At 37.2% G+C, this 24840-nt stretch overlaps 2 protein-coding genes across 3 annotated transcripts; one reads left to right on the top strand and one right to left on the bottom strand.

The window, feature by feature from the left end:
* Positions 1–302: 302 nt before the first annotated feature.
* LOC109179095 (probable manganese-transporting ATPase PDR2) lies at positions 303–24840 on the top strand. 2 transcript variants are annotated; one of them, XM_019328660.1, is made up of 22 exons: positions 303–637; positions 2074–2341; positions 3166–3255; positions 4075–4274; positions 4991–5063; positions 5208–5380; positions 5497–5668; positions 6333–6437; positions 6518–6628; positions 6711–6797; positions 6985–7167; positions 7766–7816; positions 7897–8022; positions 19814–19893; positions 20419–20527; positions 21482–21610; positions 22202–22267; positions 22358–22429; positions 22532–22683; positions 22968–23079; positions 23168–23284; positions 23522–24840. In XM_019328660.1, the coding sequence occupies exons 2-22, from the start codon at positions 2093–2095 to the stop codon at positions 24602–24604; spliced, it is 3540 nt and encodes a 1179-aa protein (XP_019184205.1). In that variant the 5' UTR covers positions 303–637; positions 2074–2092; the 3' UTR covers positions 24605–24840. The 2 variants fall into 2 exon arrangements, with proteins under 2 accessions (XP_019184205.1, XP_019184206.1); XM_019328661.1 differs by having other exon boundaries at positions 2049–2341.
* On the bottom strand, positions 9421–10166 carry LOC109179096. Its single transcript, XM_019328662.1, has 2 exons — positions 10053–10166; positions 9421–9942 (listed from the first exon to the last, which is right to left on the bottom strand). Exons 1-2 carry the CDS (start codon positions 10116–10118, stop codon positions 9628–9630), a joined length of 381 nt encoding a protein of 126 aa, XP_019184207.1. The 5' UTR covers positions 10119–10166; the 3' UTR covers positions 9421–9627.

The raw sequence follows: 24840 nt of genomic DNA, 5'->3' as shown, positions 1-24840 counted from the left end.
AAAGCAGTTTCCACTTATGTTGTCATATGCAATGACAATCAACAAAAGTCAAGGTCAAACGCTTTCACATGTTGGTTTGTTACTGAAAAAATCAGTTTTTAACCATGACCAATTATATGTAGCCGTTTCTATGGTGAGTAATCTTGACGGTTAAAGTCTTAATTTGTGGAGAATCTAGAGGTCTTTTAAGCAAAACTCAAAATGTAGATTTAGATTAGATAGATTAGAAATCTCTAACATTTCTTCAGGCTTGAGTAGTTCACGCACATTGCAATTTTCAAAATCCCCAATATAGGTTACTGATTTAGTGAATTTAGAAAACAAAACCCTATTATCTAAATCCCCAATTTCTTAATTGTTTTTTTTTTTTTTTTTTTCCCCTTTCTGTTCTAGTCTTTGGTGAAGGTGAGTTCGGTTTTCCTCTTCCAGAGACGATCCCCAATATATAAAAGCTTCGTTGTTCCGCTCAGGCAGCCCTCCGTTCTGCACTTCAGCGAGACAGTGACTCAGCGTGGTGCGACGGTGCGTCCGCTCGACGCCTCAGCCCGTTCAGCGACTCAGCCATCTCACATTAGTGCGTTTTGCCACGCCGACTGCTCGTCTCTGAGTCATCTAGTTACCTACTTGAGGTCTTGAGGTAAACACTGAACACGCATAACATAAATTTAATTACTTTTTCTCTGTGAATCTGTGATTAGCGATTTAGTGTTACTGGTAATTATTTTTCTTGTGAATATGTGATATATTGATAAAATGATTAAATGTTGATTTTATATTGCTTCTTTGATGATATTCATACATAACATAAATCAGTATATTAACTTTGACGGGCCCTCCTAACCCCGCCGGCCGGGGCAGCCCGACCTCCCTTAGACCTGTTTTATTGGAGGGCTTTTTAGCCCACCCCACCATAGGGCGGGCTTTGGCGGACCTGCCCAGCCCAGCGGTTTCGACAGCTCTAAGCTTCAAACAATTAATATTTTTTAATAAAGCTTGTGTAATCTGTATACAGTATACATATCTAATATTACCATCATGTATGACTATCCCCATATCATTTGTGTCTGAATACAGTAGAAAGCACAGGCTTCTACATATTTCTGATTTTAAAAAATCCTGGTGCTCTCTGTTTGCTGCCAAATTTTTAATGAGGCAGAATTGTTATAGGAGTATTTAAGTTACATTTTAAGGTCTTTGTATTTGCAGGCGTGTTATAGCCAATTTATACATTATAGGTATTGGAAGCTTTTGAATCCCCGAGTCAAACAATGATTTATTAAACCTGACTGTTTTATATTAGCAGTCTAATCATTGTAACATGTTTAATCAAATCCAATAATATTAATAGGCTCAGAATGTATTTTATTTCATAGATACATTATTTCAGATGCATTGGGCATGCACTAAATTTCAAGTATTTATCAGAGATAATATGCAGTGGATATAATGCATGTGTGTTAAGTTTTGCTCTGAACTGATTGGAACCAGATCCTACATATTGTAGTACCATGTTTGTTTATATTAGCATCCATTTTATGGACACTCGTGTGGACTGGTGAATGAAGTAAGGTGTTGGATGGTACTGTGTTTAATAAATTTATTACTATTAGCAATTTCTTTGATATTAAAGTAACATACATTTATATAGTATTTACTTGAGATTGCCAGTGTCCTAATGATTATTTGGTAGTACATTATCATTTGTCTTACTAGCACTATAGACCAACTGACTAAGATTCAATTATGTATATATGTTCAAATTCCTTCAAATGACTAATTTGCTAAAATATTGATTATACTACATTGGAATACCAAATTTAAATAGTTGGGAGAAGGTTTCTGTAGGAACATTCTTTTTGTAATGTGTCTTTTGACTTTCTAAATATTTTTGCCCTTCTATGGATGGCAGCTAATTCTACTTTTAAGTGATGTCCTATAATCTGATCATTTCTATTCAGTATTTGTATATATTGCAAATGCCAGAAAACATATATCCTTTATGTACACCATTTCTTATTTCACTGATTTCTTCTCCTCACCTGAAAAAGCGTTTCGATGAGTTCCAATACTTAGGTTATCGCCGACGGCAGAGATGATGAGGTTTCGGGTCGGTGGGAAAGTGGTGGATAGTGTGGATTTGCTGAGGAAGAGGCACCGAATATGGCGCTTGGACGTCTGGCCCTTCGTGTCTTTGTATGTGTTGTGGCTACTTGCGGTTATTCCTAGCTTGGATTTCGTTGATGCCTGTATAGTTCTCGGCGGCATCGCAGTTTCCCACATTCTCGTGTTCCTCTTCACTGTTTGGTCCGTTGATTTCAAATGCTTTATCAAGTATTCTAAGGTCCACTTTTTTCTGCTTTTTATTTGCTCAATAAATCTCTCCTCTTTTACTCTGTTCCATCTTACGATGTCTACAAATTACCGAAAGTGCAGGAATCTTTAATGAAGATTTTTTTTTTTCCCTCGTGAGATTGAAGTGTCTAAGTATTTTTGAATTGAATTTTATTTTCAACACTAAAAATGCTAGGACTTTGAGCGTCTGTGGATATAGTAGTGTAGTATATGTCTATTTTTCGCAATTGATAAATTCTGTGCTTACTACTTCTCCAACTACTTGTAAGAAAAAAATGTAGAGTAACTTGTGAGGGTGGGAGATCGTATGTGTTGATTCTTTATGTCACATGGCCATTCTATAATAAAGTTCGTATTATGTGGAAACAAAGATGCTGGTAATGTTTACTGAATTATTAAAACTTAATAAAATTGGAATTCACCAGGACAGTGTTTTTTTTTTTTTTTTTTGTTTTTGTTTTTTTTCTAGTACTAATATTAGTTCAAGGAGGTAAAAGGAAGGGGGAGTGCTTTAATAGAATTTATTCTCCTTGGAAAGGTAAATGTACTTCCCTTACTGGTGTTTGGTTAATCTGGGTGTAGGAGTGATATAAATGGCCTACATTTTTTTTTATTGCATCCAACTTCAGAAGTTTTGATAAAAACTGTATGAGAAGGGTTACAGTATACAGTTTCCTCCCTTTAACAACCTCCTTAAACTAATTATGTGATATAAATGGTAGGTTGATTTTTCAGTGATTCTTTGTCCCCAACACCTGTTCAGTTCATCCAGTTGAGTTGAAATCTGAACATAATTGAATCTTCATGTGACAGGTTGATGACATTCATCTTACTGATGCCTGCAAAATTACTCCGGCAAAATTCTGTGGCTCTAAAGAAGTTGTGCCACTCTACCTTAGAAAGGTTTGGAACTTGATTTCATTTGGGCTCATTATGATGTCTCCTTGAATTTATTTTTGTTTGCTAATTACGTAATACTGGTACTTTTATCATCTTAAAAAATCACTAAATTAGGAAACATAGAGCAACTTTGTGAATTTGTGCACATGAACTTTACCACTCAATATCTTCAACTATTTTTACTTCATTCTTCATTTCTTCTTCGATTTGATGTTTGCTAATCAATAAAAAATGTCTTTAGCATTACTGCTACCAAGTATATTATTATACAACATTTCCAAAAATTAAATAAACTGCTCTATTCCTATTTTCTACTTTTAAAAATATGTGTTATTTTATATATTATGGTGGGCAACTTCATCTAAGATCATCAGTTCTATTAGTTTAACCCTCCCCACTGGCCACTGAATCAATAATGAGGCAGAATGCTCTATAAGGGCTCATAGCTTTAATTACTACCATACAAGTAGATTAATTGCCATTGTTCCTCATCTTCTTCCATGTTTATTACCATTGATTGTGATTGCCTTGCAGTCTAACCTGAAAATGTGGCAGATGTAATGGTAAGCGCTGTGCACTGTGTTTTTGTACTCTGCTTTCTCTTTTGCCCCTTCTACATTCTAGCATCTTCGTAAAAATTGTATCTTCCCTTTCTCTTGTTGATAAAATTTTTATGCAAAAAAAGTGTGAGGATTTTAAGGGATCCTGATAATGTTGTTTTAAGGATGTCAATTATCATAAGTATGAATTGGATTCATGTTCATGGTGACTCCCAAGTATTCAATATTGCTTAGCTTTTAGTGTAAACTCTTGCTTCTGCAGCTGGCATCTTCATCCACTGAAAATGTGGATGAGATTTATTTTGATTTTAGGAAGCAACGATTTATCTATTCAAAGGAGAAGGGAACATTCTGTAAGCTTCCTTATCCTTGCAAGGAAACATTTGGATACTATCTTAAGAATACTGGCCATGGAACTGAACCTAAAGTTGTTGCTGCTACTGAGAAATGGGGCCGGAATGTGTGAGTCATCTTTGTTCTGTATCATTCTATTTAGTTAATTACAAAATTCTTTTCAAATATGGGAATGCTAAGGGAGATGGCATCTTCAGAATACTTCTCTTATACTCCTAACCTGCCATGGCCTCACCTGGTCCATAAAAAAATTAAAAGAAAAACCTTGAAATGGAAAAAAGGATAGAAAGAAAAGACCAAATGAAAATAAAAAATAGAATCAATATTCTTTCAACTGGGCTTAGACGACATGCTATTTCTGTGGTCTTTATGTATTGGCTACTTTCCGTAATATAGGAGAGCAACTCTTTTGTTATACTGAAATTTATTGATCCAACTTGCATCAATGCAACTTGTACAGTTTCAACATTGAAATGATTGAATTAATTTTAAGAAAGTGTCCTATTTTCTGTCCTGCATTTCTTTTTAGTAAAGTATTTTTTCCATTAAAAAAAAAAAATAGACCAGCAAATGAAAGTAAAATAAAATATTCTAGATAAGTTTCCAGGTTTTAATCCTTCCACATGACAATGAAAGCTTCAGAACTAGCCTCTGACCTTGTTCTTAGAATATTTCCTATGCTTGCAACATTCACCTTTGCTTGGCCCCTGTTTGCATTCCTGGCAATGAAGTGCAACATTTTTTTTATTTATTGAAGTCAGATTCATGTTTGCATTATCTTAGTTGTTTCCTTCTGCTCCTAATCTTTACTTTCCTGACTGTAGATTTGAATATCCTCAGCCCACATTTCAGAAATTAATGAAAGAACAATGCATGGAACCTTTTTTTGTATTCCAGGTTTGATATGATTTATAGTCATTCCTCTATTCAGCCCTATTGAAGTATTCCTTTTTGTTCTGAGTTCTTGATGCTCCCTTTGTAATTTAATTCGTCTTATAATCTGCCAATTTTCTCATTTTTTGTTATTGCTCGTTTATGCAGGTCTTTTGTGTGGGTTTATGGTGTTTAGATGAATACTGGTACTATAGTTTGTTCACCTTGTTTATGCTGTTTATGTTTGAGTCAACAATGGCTAAGAGCCGTATAAAGACTCTATCTGAGCTTAGACGTGTAAGAGTTGATAGTGAGACTTTGATGGTGTATCGCTGTGGCAAGTATGTTATTCAAATACTATTTGTTTTCTTCAGTTTATTGTTACTACTATATGATGCTTATAAGATGTAGAAAATATGGATAGATTTTTCCCATGCAATAAGAGTTTCTATTTTAGGTGGGTAAAATTATCTGGAACTGACCTATTGCCTGGAGATGTTGTGTCCATTGGGCGTTCTGTTGGTCAAAGTGGAGAGGACAAGAATGTGCCAGCTGACATGCTTTTGCTAGCTGGAAGTGCTATTGTGAATGAAGCTATACTGACTGGTGAATCCACTCCCCAATGGAAGGTTAGTTTCTTTTTATTTCCTTTGTCATTCACTCATTTGGCATTGATTTTTATGAGCGGTGAATGTTATTTCCACTAGTACCTTTTGCTCAACATGGTGGAATGAACTTTTGGAGTTCTAATAGCAATGCTTGGTTGCAAGAAGTTATGATAGATTCTGATAATACAGAAGATAGGATCAGTGGATCACAATAATTTGGAATTTTCAGTACAATGGCTTTGAGTTCTGAAAGAGTTTCTTGGATTGGCACATAACTTCATAAAAAAAATAATACATGTGATCTTTCTCTGCACTTTCTATTGTTTTCTCCATATCAGGTTTCCAGTCACTAAAATTTTGTAACTTGTGCTTCTATCAATACAATTAGTTTTGCAATGTGTAGTGAGTAATGAGTACAGTATATAATAACGGAAATGTTGTTTTTATAGGTAGGAACTGTAAACACGCTGACTATGTAATTATTTATATGCAAAGGAGAATTGTTTAATTTTAGCAGATGTTATTGTTGGCGTTTTTTTTTTTTTTTTTTTTTTTTTTTTGGCATCTTAAATTTCTATCCATGGGGCATGAGTGTGAGCTACGGAAGATGGATGTTTTTTTTGTACAGAGCATTATTTTGTTTTTATTTTTCATGGTGAAAGAGAGTTTCCTATGCTAATTTCAGGTTTCAATCATGGGTAGAGGAGCTGGTGAGAAATTATCAGCTAGACGAGATAAAGCTCACGTCCTTTTTGGTGGAACAAAGATTTTGCAACACACACCGGATAAGGTCATTTATAGCTTTATTTTGTTTTATACAATTCTTTTATGTCAGTTCATATTTTGATCTTTTTGGTTCTGTATGTGTAGACACATCAAATGAAGACCCCTGATGGTGGCTGCTTGGCTGTTGTTCTAAGAACTGGGTTTGAGACTAGCCAAGGAAAATTGATGCGGACTATATTATTTTCCACTGAGAGGGTAATTCTGTAAAAACACTGCTTGATCAAGGTTATGCAGGCACTGGATAGATCATAATGATGCCTTAATTTCTATGTCATAGGTAACTGCTAACAGCTGGGAAAGTGGACTATTCATTCTCTTTTTGGTCGTGTTTGCACTAATAGCAGCTGGCTATGTTCTTAAAAAGGTATAACATATCTTTATGTGATTATAAACCTGAAAAACAGGAAAATAGTTTTTCTAAGTTTTCTAAGGTGGAGCTATAGTGTATAGTGTAAATTTGTGAATATGGCATTCCTGTAAACTTATGCTGAATTTAATTATTGAATATGATGTGAAATGGTCTTGTTTCTGATATGGGTTTCCTAATGCAGGGGCTTGAGGACCCAACAAGAAGTAAATACAAGCTGGTTCTCAGTTGTTCCCTGATTATTACTTCAGTCATCCCCCCTGAGCTACCAATGGAACTATCAATAGCGGTTAATACATCTTTGATTGCACTAGCACGACGTGGGATATTTTGCACTGAGCCATTTCGAATCCCATTTGCCGGGAAGGTATTTTTGGATTTTTAAGGATGCAATTATAGTATTAACTGACATTTGTCACATTTATGAACATTAACCATATATAATTAACATAACCCCTTTTAGAATATTATATTGATAGATTTGATATTTATCAATGAAACGTTTTGTGCTGTATTTCCAACTTCTCTCCTCTGCAAGCATTTGATGATTCATTTTGTTGGACATTATTTAAATGCATAACTGATTAACTGCACTCACTTATATATGGTTATTTGGTCATTGGAAGAGCAACTATTGGGGAAATGAGGCTGACCCATTACCATTATCTTTAACTACCTGCAAAATAATTATTTTAGCTTTGTCTGTACTCAGTTAAAACTGCTTTAACACTGTCATAAATAGGTTAGTTTTGTTCCTTTTTCCCCGCTGTTGAGAACAGAGGGGACAAAATAGATTCTGTGATTGGAATTCTCGAAAGTCGATATGTATTTTTAGTTCAAGAATTCTGAACTATGAGAAACTAGAGATGAAATAGTACTTGACCTTGAATAGGAAAACTTACTTTTAAATTGATTAGCTGCCTTTCTATACTGCAAAATTCAACTTAGTTTGGTTCCTTCTGCAGGTTGATATATGTTGTTTTGATAAGACTGGGACGTTGACATCAGATGACATGGTATGGAGCTGGCAATATCATCTCACCTTTTGGCCTTTTGGGCACTTCATTTTTTGACATTTTGATGTTTCAACTGTCAGGAATTCTCTGGAGTTGGTGGGCTGACAGATAGTGAAGACTTGGAAAGAGATATGAGTAAAGTCCCAAGACGAGCTCTGGAAATTCTTGCCTCTTGCCATGCATTGGTTTTTGTTGATAATAAGCTGGTAAGTGTTGATTGTTATTACTCCATCTATTATTATACAATGGACTTCAGATTACAACTCAATATATAGGCTAAAAAGGAGCTTTGAAAGAGACATGTTATCTCCTATGAAACCATATGCCATAAGGCTGCAGGAGATATGGTTTCATAGGAGATATTTATAACAACATACAACCAACATTCTAACCTACACATCTGCCTATGGTTTCATATGTCATAACACTCCCCCTCAAGCTGGAGAGTATAAATCATACGGTCCAAGCTTGTTACAAATATTCCCAACCATAGTTATCACAACGCCGTGTTAAGTCGTGGCGCCCCCCGACCGCCTTGTTGCCTAAGCGACAAGTTAAGAAGTACAATATATATATATATATATATATATATATATATATATATATATATATATATATACATACATGTGTATATATATATATATATCTAAAGTCTAAAGTCTGAACCAGGGTTATCTAGGCGACGCCTAGGCGTCCGGTCGGTGAAGACCGAACGCCTAATATGCTCGCCTCGCCTAAGTGTAGAATACAACCCAAAACTCCACAAAACATACATGGGCAGAACCTACACACTAAGGCGAGTTGACCGGTGTAATTTTCAGCCGGAGAGGTCGCCGGAATCTGCCTCACGCGCCGGCGCGTGGTGTCGGAGCAGCGGCACAGCGGCGGCGCGTGGAGGCGCGTGGTGGCTCTGATGGCGGCGCGGTTCAAGCTCCGGCGTCGTCCTCCTGTTCCGAGCAAAACCTACTCCCTCACTCTGGCATGTTATCAATATATACTAGACTTCTCACCACCTTAGGAAAAACTATTCATCTTCTCAAGACAGCTTTAAGTAAATAGGGTTGTGAAAAGGCTGCCCAAGACAAGATATTTTCAATATACAATAAATACTAGACTTTTCACTATTCTAGGAAAAACTATTCATCTACTTGAAGTAAATATGCCAGCAAAAAGGCTGCCCAAGACAAGATATTTTCAATATATATATACTTTTTATTTATTTAATACTCATCGCCTAGTCATCGCCTAGTCGACTAGGCAGTCGGTGGCATCTCGCCTAGAAAGTCCGCCTTGATAACCTTGGTCTGAACAATTAAACATATTCAAGTATTCAACACCATAGTTATCACGGCGCCTTGTTAAGTCACCCTTGTCGCCTAGGTGACAAGTTAGGAAGTACAATATATATATATATATATATATATATATATATATATATATATATAAAGTTTAAACATTCTTAAAGTCTAAACTCTAAACAATTAAGCATATTCAACTATTCAAGCATTCAACATATTAAGTTACCAAGTTACCAATTACATAACACACAATTACACAAGTAGAATAATCAACAAGACAACAATATCCAAGTTAAAAGTCTCAAAGGTCCATCAAGAAGTCATCAATATTTCTTTCTCCCTCATTGTCATCATTATTATCTTCATTTCCCACTTGGTCATCATCATCTTGAACATCATCATCATCTTCAATGTCTTCATCATCATTAGGAAAATGCTCTTCTTCATTTTGTTCTTCCTCATCTATCCTAGAACCAGAAGTACTAGTAGAAGCATTGCGGCGTCGTGAATAGCTCAACACTTGTGCACGTGAAACTTCCCCTGCGTGAGCTCTCGTAGAAAGATGAGAGCCCTCAAGGTTGTTTGATGCACCAATTGCTTCATTAACATGCCTCCCTGAAAGATACCTCCGGGATGAACATCATCATTAGATTCACCACCATTAATCCATTCATTGTCCCATTGGAACTCTTCTAAGACCAATGGATTAAAGTTGGACCCTTCTTCACGCATCTTTTGAAACCTACTTGCAATTTTACGATTGTATTGAACATAGACCAAGTCGTTCAATCTCTTATGCTCTAAGCGGTTTCTTTTCTTTGTATGGATCTAAAAAAGTAAAAGTAGAAAAATAAACAAGTTTAAAATTCATGTATTAAAATTTTAGATAAATTATACTTTCTATAATACTATTTACTAATTAGGAAAACTATACTTACAAACTCAAATGTGCTCCAATTGCGCTCACAACCGGAAGATGAACAACAAAGGCTTGTGATGCGCATTGCTAGTGTTTGAAGCTCAATGCTAAGTCCACCAAAAGCATTCCACCAATCAACTACAAAATAAGTTTAAGATTTATCATATTTAATATACTTTGTACTTGGTAGTTATTTACTTAGTATAATAGTATTACTTATGAGGAGTCTTTTGATTTTTGTTGCTTGACTGCTAATGACATTCCAAAGTCTTTTCTCATGTTATCATAGTTATCGGCTTGATTGCTGATCTTCACTTGCAAGTCATCATCGTTAATCATCTTATGAAGTACTGTATTGAACATGGCTCGTTGCTTACGAGCACATGTACTATCCGTCGCCTTAAGATCAAAATATTTAGAAGGGTTTAAAAACAAGGCGGCTCCATATAAATCCACTCCCATCTGATCATCCCATCTCCGTTCAACAATAGCCATCAACTTTCGCAACAACCTTGACTTGCTTGCAAATGATTCATTGAGCTTTTTCTTAGCAGCCAACATAGCCGTCGTAAGCTCGGGCATAGCTGGAGTACTATCAGCATCAACGATCCTCAGCACAATCAAAATGGGATGTGATGCCTTCAAGCAATCCTCACAGCAGTCCAAAATCTATACGACAGCACGATCTCACACACCTTTTTACTTGCTTCGGTGTTGGATAATTTAGAGCGAACCTAATCATCACTAACAAATAGAGCTCTCAAAGCATTTCTGTACTTGTACAAACTTTGTAAAGTGAGGAATGCTGTGGCAAATCGGGTAGCTCCAACTCTCACAAGATCTTGCCCACCCGTATGCTCTCTCATAGCAATAAAGATTCACCCATGTCTATAAATAAAAGTGGTAATATTTCTACCACTTGCAATCTTGGACTTGAACTCCGTCATCTTCCCAATGTCCCCTAGCATTAGGTCAAGACAATGTGCTGCACAAGGAGTCCAAAATAATGTATGAATCCTCTCCTCCAAAAGTTTGCCAGCCGCCTTATAGTTTACTCCATTGTCGGTCACTATTTGAACAACATTTTCTTTTCCAATTTCTTCAACTTTTTGCTCCAACAATCCAGCTAACATTCTTGCATTGTGTGACTCACTCGCATCAACCGACTCCAAGAAAAAACTCCTCTCGAGACTATTGACAAGAAAGTTAATCAAATGTCTACCTCTCTTATCAGTCCACCCTTCAGACATGAGTGTGCACCCGTATTGCTTCCAAGCAAGTTTATGTCTTTCTTTCAACTTATCAGTCTCTTGCTTTGAGTCCTCAAGGAGAGGTACTCGTAACTCATGAAAGCTAGGAGGTTTCAATCACGGTTCCCATTGTTTAATCGATTCAACCATTATAAAACTTCTTGAATTAGCCGCATTAAATGGTATGTCATTCTCATAAAAAGTTTTTGCTATATGCATTATTGCCCTCTTTGTTTCTTCCTTACTCTTCGTACACGCCTCAAGTGTTCTTTGAATAGGACCCTTGGAATGCCTCTCATCAACTACTTCTTCGGGACTCTTTCTAAGTAGTGCTTCAACTAATTGAGTTTGTTTTCCTACTCTCGGTTGCGGTTCTGCAAATCTCAAAATGGATTGTTTTCTTTTACTAGCCGTCCCGGATGCCAATTCTTGCACATCATCATTCCAAGACGGCGAGTAAAAGAAAACAATCCACTTTAAGATTTGCAGAACCGCAACAAAGAGTGAGAAAACAAAATCAATCAGTTGCAACACTTCTTAGAAAGACTCCTGAAAAGTTGTTGATGAGAGACATTCGAAGCTACTCAAAGAAGACTTGAAGCTTGTACAAAGCATAAGGAAGAATGAGAGAGGACATTGATGCATATAACAAATTTCTTTTATGAGAATGGCATACCGTTCAATGCGTCAAATTCAAGGCGTTTTGAAATCATGATTGAATCAATTGGACAAATGGGACTGGGATTGAAGCCTCCTAGCTTTCATGAGTTACAGGTACCTCTCCTTGAGAATGCAAGAAAAGAGACTGACAAGTTGAAAGAAAAACACAAGCTTGTTTGGAAGTAATACGGGTGCACACTCATGTCAAATTGGTGGACTGAGAGGAGAGGTAGACACTTAATTAACTTCCTTGCCAATAGTCCCGAGGGGACTTTCTTCTTGGAGTCGGTTGATGCATCGAGTGAGTCACAGGTGCAACAATGTTACCTGCATTGTTGGAGAAAAAAGTTGAAGAAATTTGCAAAGAGAATGTTATTCAAATAGTGACCAACAATGGAGCTAATTATAAGGCGACCGACAGACTTTTGGAGGGGAGGATTCCTACATTATTTTGGACTCCTTGTGCAGCACATTGTCTTGACCTCATGCTAGAGGACGTTGAAAAGTTGGCGGAGTTTAAGCTCAAGATTGCAACTGGTAGAAATATTACCACTTTTATTTATAGACACGACTGAATTCTTATAGAGCAAACAGGTGGGAAAGATCTTGTGAGAGCGGGAGCTACTCGATTCACCACAGCATTTCTCACATTTCAAAGTTTGTACAAGCACAAGAATGCTTTGAGGAATTTATTTGCTAGTGAGGTTTGGATTAGCTCTAAATTAGCCAACACAGATGCAGGTAAAAGGGTGTGTGACGTTGTGCTTTCATCTAGATTTTGGATTGCTGTTGAGGATTGCTTGAAGGAATCACATCCCTTTTTGATTGTATTGAGGATCGTTGATGGTGATATAACTCCGGCTATGCCCGATCTTTCTATGGCTATGTTGGCTTCTAAGAAAAAACTCAATGAAACATTTGCAAGCAAGCCAAAGTTGTTGGCAAAGTTGATGACTATTGTTGAGGGGAGATGGGAAGATCAAATGGGAGTGAAGTTATATGGAACAGCATTGTTTTTAAATCCTTCTAAATATTTTGATCTTAAGGCGAAGGATGGTGTATATGCTCGTGAGCAACGAGCCATGTTCAATGCAATACTTCTGAAGGTGATTACCGATGATGAATTGCAAATGAAGATTAGCAATGAAGCTGATAATTATGACAACATGAGAGAAGACTTTGGGATGCAATTAGTCGTCAAACAACAAAAATCAAAGACTACTCGTAAGTAATACTAAGTAACTACAAAGTATACTTAATATGATAAATCTTAAACTTGTTTTTGTAGTTGATTGGTGGAATGCTTTTAGTGGACTTAGTATTGAGCTTTAATCACTTGCAATGCGCATCACAAGCCTATGTTGTTCATCTTCTGGTTGTGAGCGCAATTGGAGCACATTTGAGTTTGTAAGTATAATTTTTCTAATTAGTAAATAGTATTATAGTAAGTATAATTTTTCCGAGTATACATAAATTTTAAACTTGTTTATTTTTCTACTTTTACTTTTTTAGATCCATAAAAAAAAAAAAAGAAACCGCTTAGAGCACAAGAGATTGAACGACTTGGTCTATGTTCAATACAACCGTAAAATTGCAAATAGGTTTATAAAGATGCGGGAAGAATGTCCAACTTTAATCCATTGGTCTTAGAAGAGTTCCAATGGAACAATGAATGGGTTGATGGTAGTGGATCTAGTGATGATGTTCATCCCAGGGGAGATCTTTCATGGCGGCTTGTTGATGAAGTAATTGGTGCATCAAACAACCTTGATGGCCGTAATCTTCCTACGAGAGCTCACGTGGGGGAACATTCGAGTGCACCAATCTTGAGCTATTCACGATGCCACAATACTTATAGTTCTAGGATAGATGGGGAAGAACAAAATGAAGAAGAAGATCCTTTTCCAAATGATGATGAAGAAATTGAAGATGATGATGATGTTCAATATGATGATGACCAAGAGGGAGGAAATGAAGATAATGATGATGACAATGAGGGGCAAGGGAATATGGATGACTTTTTGATGGATCTTTGAGAGTTTTAACTTGGATGTTGGTGGATATTATTGATTATTCTACTTGTGTGTTATGTAGTTGGAGTAGTTGGTGACTTGATGTATGTTGAATACTTGAATATGTTTAATTGTTTAGAATATATATATATATATATATATATATATATATATATATATATATATGTTGTAAGGCTTGAAGAAGATATATATATATATATATATATATATATATATATATATGTTGTAAGGCTTGAAGAAGAACTGAAAGTACTTTCTATTTCTTACATTCATACTTAGAACATCAGATTACAACACAATATATAGGCAAAAGAAAGAGCATAGGGAACAGACATAATAAATGAAAGAGACAAAATAAATGGAACAGTCTGCCCAAGACAACTACTTCTCTTCTCAAGGAGAAACTGCCTTAATGAGGCTGAGGAGTGGCTGCTCAAGGAGATATTTCCAACACTCCCTCTCAAGCTGGAGCATACAAATCAAAAGCTCCTAGCTTGCTACAAATGAAATCAATTCTAGGTCCACGAAGAGATTTAGTGAGGATATCGGCAAGTTGATCATTTGACCCAACAAATGTGGTGACAATGTCTCCGGATGCAACCTTCTCCCGTATAAAGTGGCAATCAACCTCAATATGTTTGGTCCTTTCATGGTAGACAGGATTGGATGCAATGTGTAAAGCTGCCTCATTATCACATATTAATTTCATAGGACCGAATTTGCAAAAATTGAGTTCTGTGAGGAGTTGCTTCACCCAAATTAGTTCACAAGTCCCTAGTGCCATTGCTCGGTATTCTGCTTCTGCGCTTGATTGTGCAACCACATCTTGTTTCTTACTTTTCCAAGAAATCAGATTACCTCCAAATAGAATACAGTATCCAGATGTTGATCTCCTATCCCAAGGACATCCTGCCCAATCTGCATCTCTGTAACCAACAATTTCTGTATGTCCGTGATCTTTGTAGAGTAATCCTGTACCTGGAGATCTTTTCACATATCTTAAAATTCTGATAGCTGCATCCCAATGACTTTGACATGGCTCTTGTAGAAACTGGCTAACAACACTCACAGAAAAGGAAATATCTGGACGAGTGATAGTCAAATATAATAGCTTGCCAACTAATCTTCGATATTTGCTTGGATCGGATAAAGGCTCCCCCTGTCCGGGAAGAAGTTTGGCATTCGGATCCATGGGTGTATCAACTGGCTTGCTATTTGTCATGCTTGTTTCTTCAAGAATATCCAAAGCATATTTCCGTTGTGACATGTAGATACCTTGTTTGGATTGAGCAACTTCAATACCAAGGAAATACTTCAATTTTCCAAGATCCTTTGTTTCAAAGTGTTGAAACAAATGTTTCTTTAATTCGTTTATTCCTTCCATATCATCCCCTGTGATCACAATATCATCAACATAAACCACTAAATATATGCCTTTTCCAAATAGATGTCTATAGAAAACAGAATGATCAGCTTTACTTTGAATCATGCCAAATTGTTGGATCACATCACTAAATCTTCCAAACCAGGCACGTGGAGATTGCTTCAGTCCATAGAGAGAGCGTTTGAGGCGACAAACAAGATTAGTTCCAGTCCTAGCCACAAAGCCAGGGGGCTGCTCCATATATACTTCTTCTTTCAAGTCCCCATGTAAGAAGGCATTTTTGATATCCAACTGATACAAGGTCCAGTGACGATTGGCTGCCATTGAGAGGAAGAGACGAATGGATGTGATCTTAGCAACCGGTGAAAAGGTGTCTGTGTAGTCAATGCCGAAAACTTGTGTGTACCCTTTAGCCACTAGTCTGGCTTTAAGCCTATCAACTTGTCCATCTGGGCCAACCTTCACATTATATACCCATCTACAACCAACCACAGTTTTTCCAGGAGGCAAAGGAACTAACTCCCAAGTTTCGGATGAGTGGAGTGCTTCCATTTCATCAATCATTGCTTGCTTCCATCCTGGATGAGTTAATGCTTCTTTGACACTTTTGGGAATAGACACAGTAGATAAACTGGTAATGAAAGCACAATATGACGGAGACAATCGTTTTTGTGTAAGGAAGTTATAAATAGGATAAGGATTTCGAGTGGATCGCTTACCTACTCGACTGGCAATGGGAGAGTTTGTTGTGGTATTTTGGACCGTGTCAGTGGGCAACGCTGGTGTGGGACATGAATTAGCCAAACATTCATCCTCTTGGGAACCTTGACGATTGCGCTGCTGGTAGGTGTACAAAAATGGTGAACTATGTCTTTCTTGAGTGGTTGGCATTGGTGTAGTTCTTTCAGGAATATCAGGAGACACATGCTCTGTGAAAGTAGGGACATGGAGAATTTCTGTGGCTTCAAGTGGTTTTCCTAAGAAGTCAGATTCTTCAACTGAAGTGGAAAGGAAAAATGGGGTAGTTTCAAAGAATGTGACATCAAAGGAGATATAGAAACGGTGTGTTTTAGGACAATAACACCTAAAACCTTTCTGGAGGCGAGAGTACCCAATGAACACACATTTTATTGCCTTGGCATCAAGTTTGTCTCGTCCTGGTGAGGAATCATGGACGAAGTAGGTACACCCAAAAACCCGTAATGGAAGCTTGTATGTAGAGAGGTTCCTGTGGGAGTAAAAGATTAAGAGGAATTTTCCCTTGCAAGACCGAGGAAGGCATTCGATTTATGAGATAACAAGAATGAAGTATAGCATCCCCCCAAAATTTCTTAGGAACCTTGTGGTGAATGAGCAAAGTGCGGGCTGTGTCAACAAGATGACGAATTTTCCGTTCAGCAATACCATTTTGTTGAGGAGTTCTAGCACAGGAAGATTCATGGAGTATTCCATGTGAGGAAAAGAATGAAGTGAAAGAGTCTGAAAAATATTCTTTGGTATTATCACTGCGAAGGACTTTGAGAGAAACTCCAAATTGATTTCTGATTTCATTATAGAATTTTTGGAATACATCAAAAAGTTCAAAACGATTTTTCATTAAGAAGACCCAACTACATCGAGAAAAATCATCAATGAAGACAACAAAATATGAGAACCCCAAGGTGGTTGGAACACGACATGGTCCCAAACATCGGAGTGAACTAAAGAAAATGGTGTATTAGTCCTCCTATTTACTCTACTAGGATATGAGGATCTTGAGTGCTTCCCAAGTTGACATGACTCACATTGTATTTCTTTTAAATTGGACAAACTGGGAACAAGTTGTTTTAATTTATTGATGTTTGGGTGCCCTAGACGACAATGGTTGAGGAGGGGTGAAAGAGTAGCCATGCAAGCTGTGTTGGTCTTGGTGGAACATAGAAGATGGTAGAGTCCTCGTGATTCATGCCCCGTACCAATCGTCTCCCTCGTCTGTCGGTCCTGAATAACCACAGAATCAGAGGAAAAGGTAACCAAGCAGTTAAGAGAATGAGTAAGCTAATGAATTGAAATCAAGTTAAAAGGGCAACCGGGAATGTAAAGCACATGGTCTAAAGAGAAGGAATGTATAGTGACTCTTCCAATTCCTCTAGCTTTTCCCTTTGATCCATCACCAAAGGTAACAGATGGGAGAGAATCTGAGAAATCAATTTGGGAGAAAAAGGAGGGATTACCAGATATGTGATCGGTGGCTCCAGAGTTTAAAACCCAAACTGAGTTTGATTGTGAAGCAAGAGCAGTATGGGAGATGTCAGGAGAAATGGTTGTCTTGGCAGCCTTTAATTGCAAGAATTCTGCATACTCAGCCTTTGAGATAACTTGTGTATTTGAGTCCTCAATATTTGAATCTCCAGATTGAACTATGTTAACCACAGTTGGTTTTCCATGAAGTTTCCAGCAAGCTTCGCGAGTGTGCCCTTGTTTGTTGCAGAAATCACAAAAACGAGTAGTAGAATTCCGTCTTCCACCTCGGCCACCACGGCTGCTACCTCGACCTCTTCCTCTATTGTGACCATGATGACTTAGAGTAGTAAGAGCAGAATGATCAGTAATGGTTGATGATGATGTATTTCCATTATGAATAGAAGAGACTTGAAGAAGTCTTTTGAACATTTCTTTGGTGTTTGGCACAACTCCATCACCGAGTATACTGTTTCGGACTTGCTCAAATTCTGGTTCAAGCTTGGCAAGAGTAAGAACGACAAAGAACTTGTCACGTTGAGTAAGTTGCTCTTCGGGTGATCCTCCAATAGGCATGAGTTTATTGAATTCAGCCATGAGTCCTTGGATTTTCCCCAGAAATTTTTCCATGGATATTTCTGATTTCTTAATGTTTAATATCTCACTTACAATGAAGTAAAAGCGAGAGATGTCATTGGTATAAAGAGATTGAGCTTGTTTCCACACTGAAAAACAGGTTTGAAAGGTCTAAACATGGGGATTAAATCAGGAACAAGGGACTGCCATAATAAACTGCATAATTGGGCATCAACTCTCTCCCAAATATTCCTTTCATTATAAATTTCTTCAGCTGTGGTAGTGAGGTGATCAACCACCCCTTGACCCATAAACCATAGCTCCACAGCTGATGCCCAATCTTCATAATTTTGGAACCCAAAAAGTTTTTCAGTAGTGATAGTTGAACTCCCAGAGAGATTTGGAACATATACTTTAGTTTGAACTAGGAGAGGAGTATTCTGGACACGGTTAATAATTTCTTCACCTGCCATAGTGGTCAGAAAAATGAGAAAAACTCAGGGTAGGGTCGCAGCAAGAAGATAAGAAGATCTGGAAATTTTGGCCGGAAAAGGTCGCCGGAGATGATGTCACGCGCCGGCGCGTGGCGTCGGAGGGCAGTTAGGGAGGCGGCGCGTGGAAGCGCGTGTGGAGGTTTCTGCTGGTCGGAAAAGAGGGCCAGAGTTGCCGGCGCTTCCTTCAGAGGTTTGCTGCACCAGATCGTCAAGATGGACAGATGAACAGTGTTCATCGGTTGGAAACAGGAGAAATTTTCAGGCCCCAAAAAGGTGGCTCTGATACCATGTTGAAAGGCTTGAAGAAGAACTGAAAGTACTTTCTATTTCTTACATTCATACTTAGAACATCAGATTACAACACAATATATAGGCAAAAGAAAGAGCATAGGGAACAAACATAATAAATGAAAGAGAAAATAAATGGAACAGTCTGCCCAAGACAACTACTCCTCTTCTCAAGGAGAAACTGCCTTAATGAGGCTGAGGAGTGGCTGCTCAAGGAGATATTTCCAACAATATATATATATATATATATATATATATATATATATATATATATATATATTTATATTTACTTCTTAACCTGTCGCCTGGGCGGTTGCCTAGTCGGCTAAGCGACAAGGCGGTCGGGGGGTGCCGCGACTTAACAGGGCGCCGTGATAACTATGTTGTTGACCAAGGGCATAGGTTCCTGTAGCATAGAATCTAGTCTGAGCGTGTGTGTTCTCCAACTTAGGCTACATCCTCAGTGATGTGCATGGTATCAATTCTTTTATTTTGAGTTTTTATGAAGTACTATCGGTTCCTATTGATAATCTGCAATTCACTACATTTTTGAAGTCTCTAGTTCTAGTTTTTGGCCTGCTAAAATAAAATCCATGCCTATAGAATGGAGAAAAGTTGGCTGCCTTTGAAGAACCTGAATTTGCAAGTTAGCCGACTTCTACTGGTATTTTTATACCATCACATATAATGAATCACCAAATAATAAGCAAATTTTTATTGCTTCTTGCCTGCATCTCTTGCTTGAACGGCCACATTGAAGACCATTATAGGGAAGTTGCCGTGTGTTTTTCTGGTAGTTTCAGCTGTTGGGGGCAATCTTGTGTGTTTTTCTCTATGTTCTACGGCCAATTTTATCCCTTTTTTGGGTAATGTAGGTTGGTGATCCTCTGGAGAAGGCTGCACTTAAGGGGATTGATTGGTCATACAAATCAGATGAAAAAGCCATGCCAAAAAAGTAAGCATACCATTGAATTGTCATTTTTACAAGAGTGTTGGATTAATCAAGCTTTTTCCTAATTTTATCTTGTTTCATCTCTTTCTTTCTTGTATCTCCTCTATGGATATCTATCTGTATGTATGTTGGTATTGTCTTCCAAGAGTATATAGGTCAACTAAATCTTTTTTTTTTAAATGATTGTGGCACGCCATTGTGCAAAATACAAGCATACATTTATCTAGGAATGTATGTGGGTTTTTATCAACGATAAGAACTATCTGGCTAGAGGTATCTAAATTGCAACGATTTTTATCAATGTTAAGTTTTTTTTTCTTTTTTTTTTGGTACATACTAATTTTCATATTAATTTCTACACCTCATGGTTAAAATCCATTTGAAATAATTTTGAAATTTTTTCCATTTCTGTTGAGCATTTCTTTGATTTCTTTATCTCGATTGGCTTCCATTTCTTATTTGAAAATAGCACTTTGAACACAATACTCTTTCTTCTCATATGTTGTGAATTATTGTCTACTCCTGCAGGGGTGGAGGTGATGCTGTTCAAATTGTGCATAGGCACCATTTTGCATCTCACTTGAAGAGAATGGCAGTGGTTGTTCGGATGCAGGAGCAATTTTTTGCCTTTGTAAAGGTTTGCACATAGAGATTTTTATATATATTCTTAAAAAATTTTAGGGAGTTGGCATGGGCTTTTAGACAGTGCTCTATAGTTGAATTGGAGTAGAATAACATAAATTTGTTGATAACTACTATCTAATTAATTATTAGAGATTTGTCACATGTACTTTCTAAAAGGAAATGTATTAGGACTGACCTAGAAAAGTTAAGAGGAGTAAAGGGTAAATTTGTAAGTAAAAAAGTCAGTGGTAGTGGTATGTAAATTAGGGAAGTGGACATTATTTTAAGATGAACTAAAAGGGTAAAGAAGACAAATTAAGTTGGACAGAGGGAGGTTTTTTTTTTTTTTTTTTTTTTTTTTTTTTTTTTTTTTTTTTTTTTTGTGTGTGTGTGTGTCATAAGGAATCCTTTAGAAGTAGAGAATCATGGATATTTCATATTTTATGAAATTACTCTAATATAAAATTGACTTCATAGCATTATGTAAGTTGCTTGTCTGCTAGCGTGCTCTTGTCCATTATTTATGTAAGTTGCTTGTTTGCTAGCTTGATCTTGTCCAGTATTTTTATTACACTCTTAGCAGATTAGTTACAAACATGGTTTTATGTTTAACCATTCTAGTACTTTTATTACACTCTTAGCAGATTAGTTACAAACATGTTTTATGTTTAACCATCCTATACATCAATTTCTTAGTCTGCACATAAAAGACTTCTTTGTTGTTACTTGTGCATTTGAATGTTGAAATACTTTTCCTAAAAATGCAAAAAGTAATTACCATTCTTGCCATGTACAAGTAGCTTGAATATATCCACCCCAAACACCCACTCGGTCGGAAAAAAAAAAAGAAGCTGGAGAAACCTTTTGCCTGTTGCATGAGTGTGATTTTCCCATCATCTAACCTTGAAGGGTGAGCAGCTGATCATTTCAGAGCCACCCTTATAAGTTGTTTCCAATTAATTTTCAGGGTGCACCAGAAACAATTCAGGATAGACTTGTTGATGTTCCACATTTCTATGTCCCTACGTACAAGAAATACACCCGTCAAGGATCACGAGTGTTGGCCCTGGCTTTTAAACCTCTTCCGGAGATGACAGTAAGACTCCTTTATCAGGAAATCTATTATTTTCATTTACCATTTACCATTATCTGTCTTAGAAGCATGTGAACTGTAGATCCTAGAAAAATTGTGCTTACATTTTATAGTAGATTACAGTATTCAAAAGCCAAACATTTTTAGGTTTATTTGAGGGAAGTAGGCAGATCATTGGATAAAAGTATGGCAAAACTCTTGTTATGATCTTTGGCATTTCAAGATCCTCTGATCCTATTTGGCTTTTAAGCTTTTAAGATCTTGGCCTTCTGCATTGAAGTGATCCCTTATGCATGATCATTGGATAAAAGTATGGCAAAACTCTCGTTATGATCTTTGGCATTTCAAGATCCTCTGGTACTAATACTATGTCGTTTTCTGAGCTCAAGATCTTAGCCTTCTGCATTGTGGTGGTCCCTTATGCATGGTTTGTTTTATTGGGGACTGAAAGTATTTAAGTCATTTGTGTCTTTGCGCCATTTTTCTTTAATGTTGTACATATGTACCTTTTCCCCTCCTTATTGCTTTTTCATTTTTTCCCCTTGCATTCTTTATCTTTCTAAGATGTCTGTTATATTTTACAACTTGTTGAAGGTTAGTGAAGCCAGAAGCCTGGAAAGAGACATTGTGGAAAGTGGCCTTACTTTTGCTGGCTTTGCGGTAACTCCATCTCATTTTATGTATTATATAATTCATCTGGTATCTTTATTATTTATTTGTTTATTTCAATCTTCTTCTAATAAAATTCAGGTATTTAATTGCCCCATCAGAGTAGATTCAGCTACTGTATTGTCTGAGTTAAAAAAATCATCACATGATTTGGTATGTAGATATCTCAGATCTCTGTGTAACACTGTAATTTGAGTACTCATCTCCACATAATTTTAGGGTTTGATAAAATACTCATTTCCATGTTATTTTTAGGTTATGATTACTGGTGATCAAGCTTTGACAGCTTGCCATGTAGCTAGTCAAGTTCACATCATTTCCAAACCAGCAATGATTCTTAACCGTGCAAAGAACAGTGAAAAATATGACTGGGTTTCGCCTGATGAGACTGACATAGTCAGTTACAGGTACATATAACTGTATTTAAAGACCATTTCTAATATTTGCATGTTTGCCCTGCTTTAGTAGTTTCTGACAGTTATATTTCTTCTCATATTGTGGGCTCTATGACTGGAATTTTTCCATGTTTCCATAGTGTTGTCTGTTCTACAGTCCACACCTTTTGTTCTGGTTTTACTAGGAGTTAAAAAAATGGAAGACTTATGTCTATGTACATAAACACTCTGAATGGTTTTATTCTTTTTAAATTTCTATTCATATTCTGACTTTCTTCTTTATATTGATTTAATAGTGAGAATGAAGTAGAAGCTCTTTCAGAAACTTATGATCTTTGTATTGGAGGTGAATGTGTTGAGATGTTGCAGCAGACATCAGCTACACTTAAAGTAATTCCATATGTCAAGGTTGTGCTGAATAAAACACGCTTGTCTCTCTCTCTCTTGCTTGATCTCTTTTTATTTTAGTTTGTAAAAAGGGTCTTCTGTTTTCCAGGTATTTGCAAGGGTTGCCCCTGAGCAAAAGGAACTTATTATGACCACATTTAAGTCTGTGGGAAGGATAGCATTGATGTGTGGTGATGGAACTAACGATGTTGGTGCTTTGAAGCAGGTATATCATGGTTCAATGTTCTAGATTGTTATTTGTGAATTTCAAGAGGTGAATTGTTGCAGATTGCCGTGAATTGACCAAGTTGTCCCCATTAACAATAACAAAAAAAATTGCCTTTGCTTATACTGAGGAGAATTGAAGTAGCATGATTGCAAAACCTGTGCCTTTACATTTTTTAGCTAGGTTGCTGAAAGTGGTTGGTCAGGGTATTATTTTAATGTAATTCTTTTCCTTCAGGCACATGTTGGAGTAGCTTTGTTGAATGCAATTCCGCCCTCTAAGGGTGAGAAATCTGCACCATCTAAAAATGAAACCCCAAAAAATCCCAAGTCAAAGAAACTCAAGCCTGCAATAGAGAATGGAGATGGTAGTGTGAATAGTAGAGGTAGTTCAAGGTCAGAATCCACCAGTAGCCAAGCTGCTAACCGCCATCTTACACCGGCAGAGATGCAACGGGAGAAGTTGAAGAAACTGATGGATGAGCTAAATGAGGGCGGTGATGGTCAAGCCCCTATTGTTAAACTTGGGGATGCCTCAATGGCATCACCATTCACTGCAAAGCATGCTTCAGTAGCCCCTACCACAGACATCATCCGTCAAGGTCGCAGTACCCTAGTAACCACCCTCCAGATGTTTAAAATACTTGGACTTAACTGCCTTGCGACTGCCTATGTATTGAGTGTGATGTACTTGGATGGTGTCAAACTTGGTGACGTCCAGGCTACAATCAGTGGGGTATTTACTGCTGCCTTCTTTCTATTCATTTCGCATGCTCGCCCAATTCAAAACCTTTCAGCTGAGCGCCCTCATCCAAATATCTTCTGCGCCTATGTTTTTCTCTCTCTTCTAGGGCAATTTGCCATTCACCTCTTTTTCTTGATTTCTTCCGTCAATGAAGCCAACAAATACATGCCAGATGAATGTATCGAGCCAGACTCCGATTTTCATCCGAACCTTGTGAATACAGTTTCATACATGGTGAGCATGATGCTGCAGGTGGCTACCTTTGCGGTGAACTACATGGGCCGTCCTTTCAACCAGAGCATATCAGAAAACAAACCATTTCTTTACTCCCTGTTGGGTGCTGTTTGTTTTTTCACTGTTATCACCTCTGATTTATTCAGGAACTTGAATGACTGGTTGAAGTTAGTCCCGTTGCCAACCGGATTGAGAGATAAGTTGTTGCTATGGGCAGTTCTCATGTTCCTGTTTTGCTACTCGTGGGAACGATTGTTGAGGTGGGCCTTCCCGGGGAAGATGCCAGCGTGGAAGCACCGACAAAGGCGTGCTGCGGCAAGTCTAGAAAAGAAGAAGCTCTAGATTTGTAATGAATCACGCCACGGTTTAGACTGACAGATCAATTCTTTAGTCTGATAGAATACAAGAAATTCTCTCATTATTTGATGACTTTGTATTTTGTGGCAGCTATCATATAAGCTTTACTGGAAAATTATGATTGTATCTTCCCCCTTTTTTTGCCGAACAAATAGTGGAAATTATATGTAGCCACCCCATCTGTTTTTGAAATGACACAGGAAGTAACTTTCTGGAGGTGC

The sequence above is a fragment of the Ipomoea nil genome, unplaced genomic scaffold (assembly GCF_001879475.1).
Source record: "Ipomoea nil cultivar Tokyo-kokei standard unplaced genomic scaffold, Asagao_1.1 scaffold0876, whole genome shotgun sequence".
In the NCBI taxonomy this organism is placed as follows: domain Eukaryota; kingdom Viridiplantae; phylum Streptophyta; class Magnoliopsida; order Solanales; family Convolvulaceae; genus Ipomoea; species Ipomoea nil.
The sequence above is the reverse complement of the archived record's forward strand: the minus strand, read 5'-3'. Positions and strand labels throughout refer to the sequence as shown.

What these genes read in the sequence shown, in the direction of transcription:
- LOC109179095 (XM_019328660.1), top strand. Translation starts at nt 2,093, where the DNA reads ATGATGAGGTTTCGGGTCGGTGGGAAAGTGGTGGATAGTGTGGATTTG. An exon ending in GAGAAATGGGGCCGGAATGT is followed by an intron (nt 4,275 to 4,990) that starts GTGAGTCATCTT and finishes TCCTGACTGTAG; the next exon opens with ATTTGAATATCCTCAGCCCA. An exon ending in ATGGTGTATCGCTGTGGCAA is followed by an intron (nt 5,381 to 5,496) that starts GTATGTTATTCA and finishes TTTCTATTTTAG; the next exon opens with GTGGGTAAAATTATCTGGAA.
- LOC109179096 (XM_019328662.1), bottom strand. Translation starts at nt 10,118, where the DNA reads ATGCGCATCACAAGCCTTTGTTGTTCATCTTCCGGTTGTGAGCGCAAT. An exon ending in ATTGGAGCACATTTGAGTTT is followed by an intron (nt 9,943 to 10,052) that starts GTAAGTATAGTT and finishes TTACTTTTTTAG; the next exon opens with ATCCATACAAAGAAAAGAAA.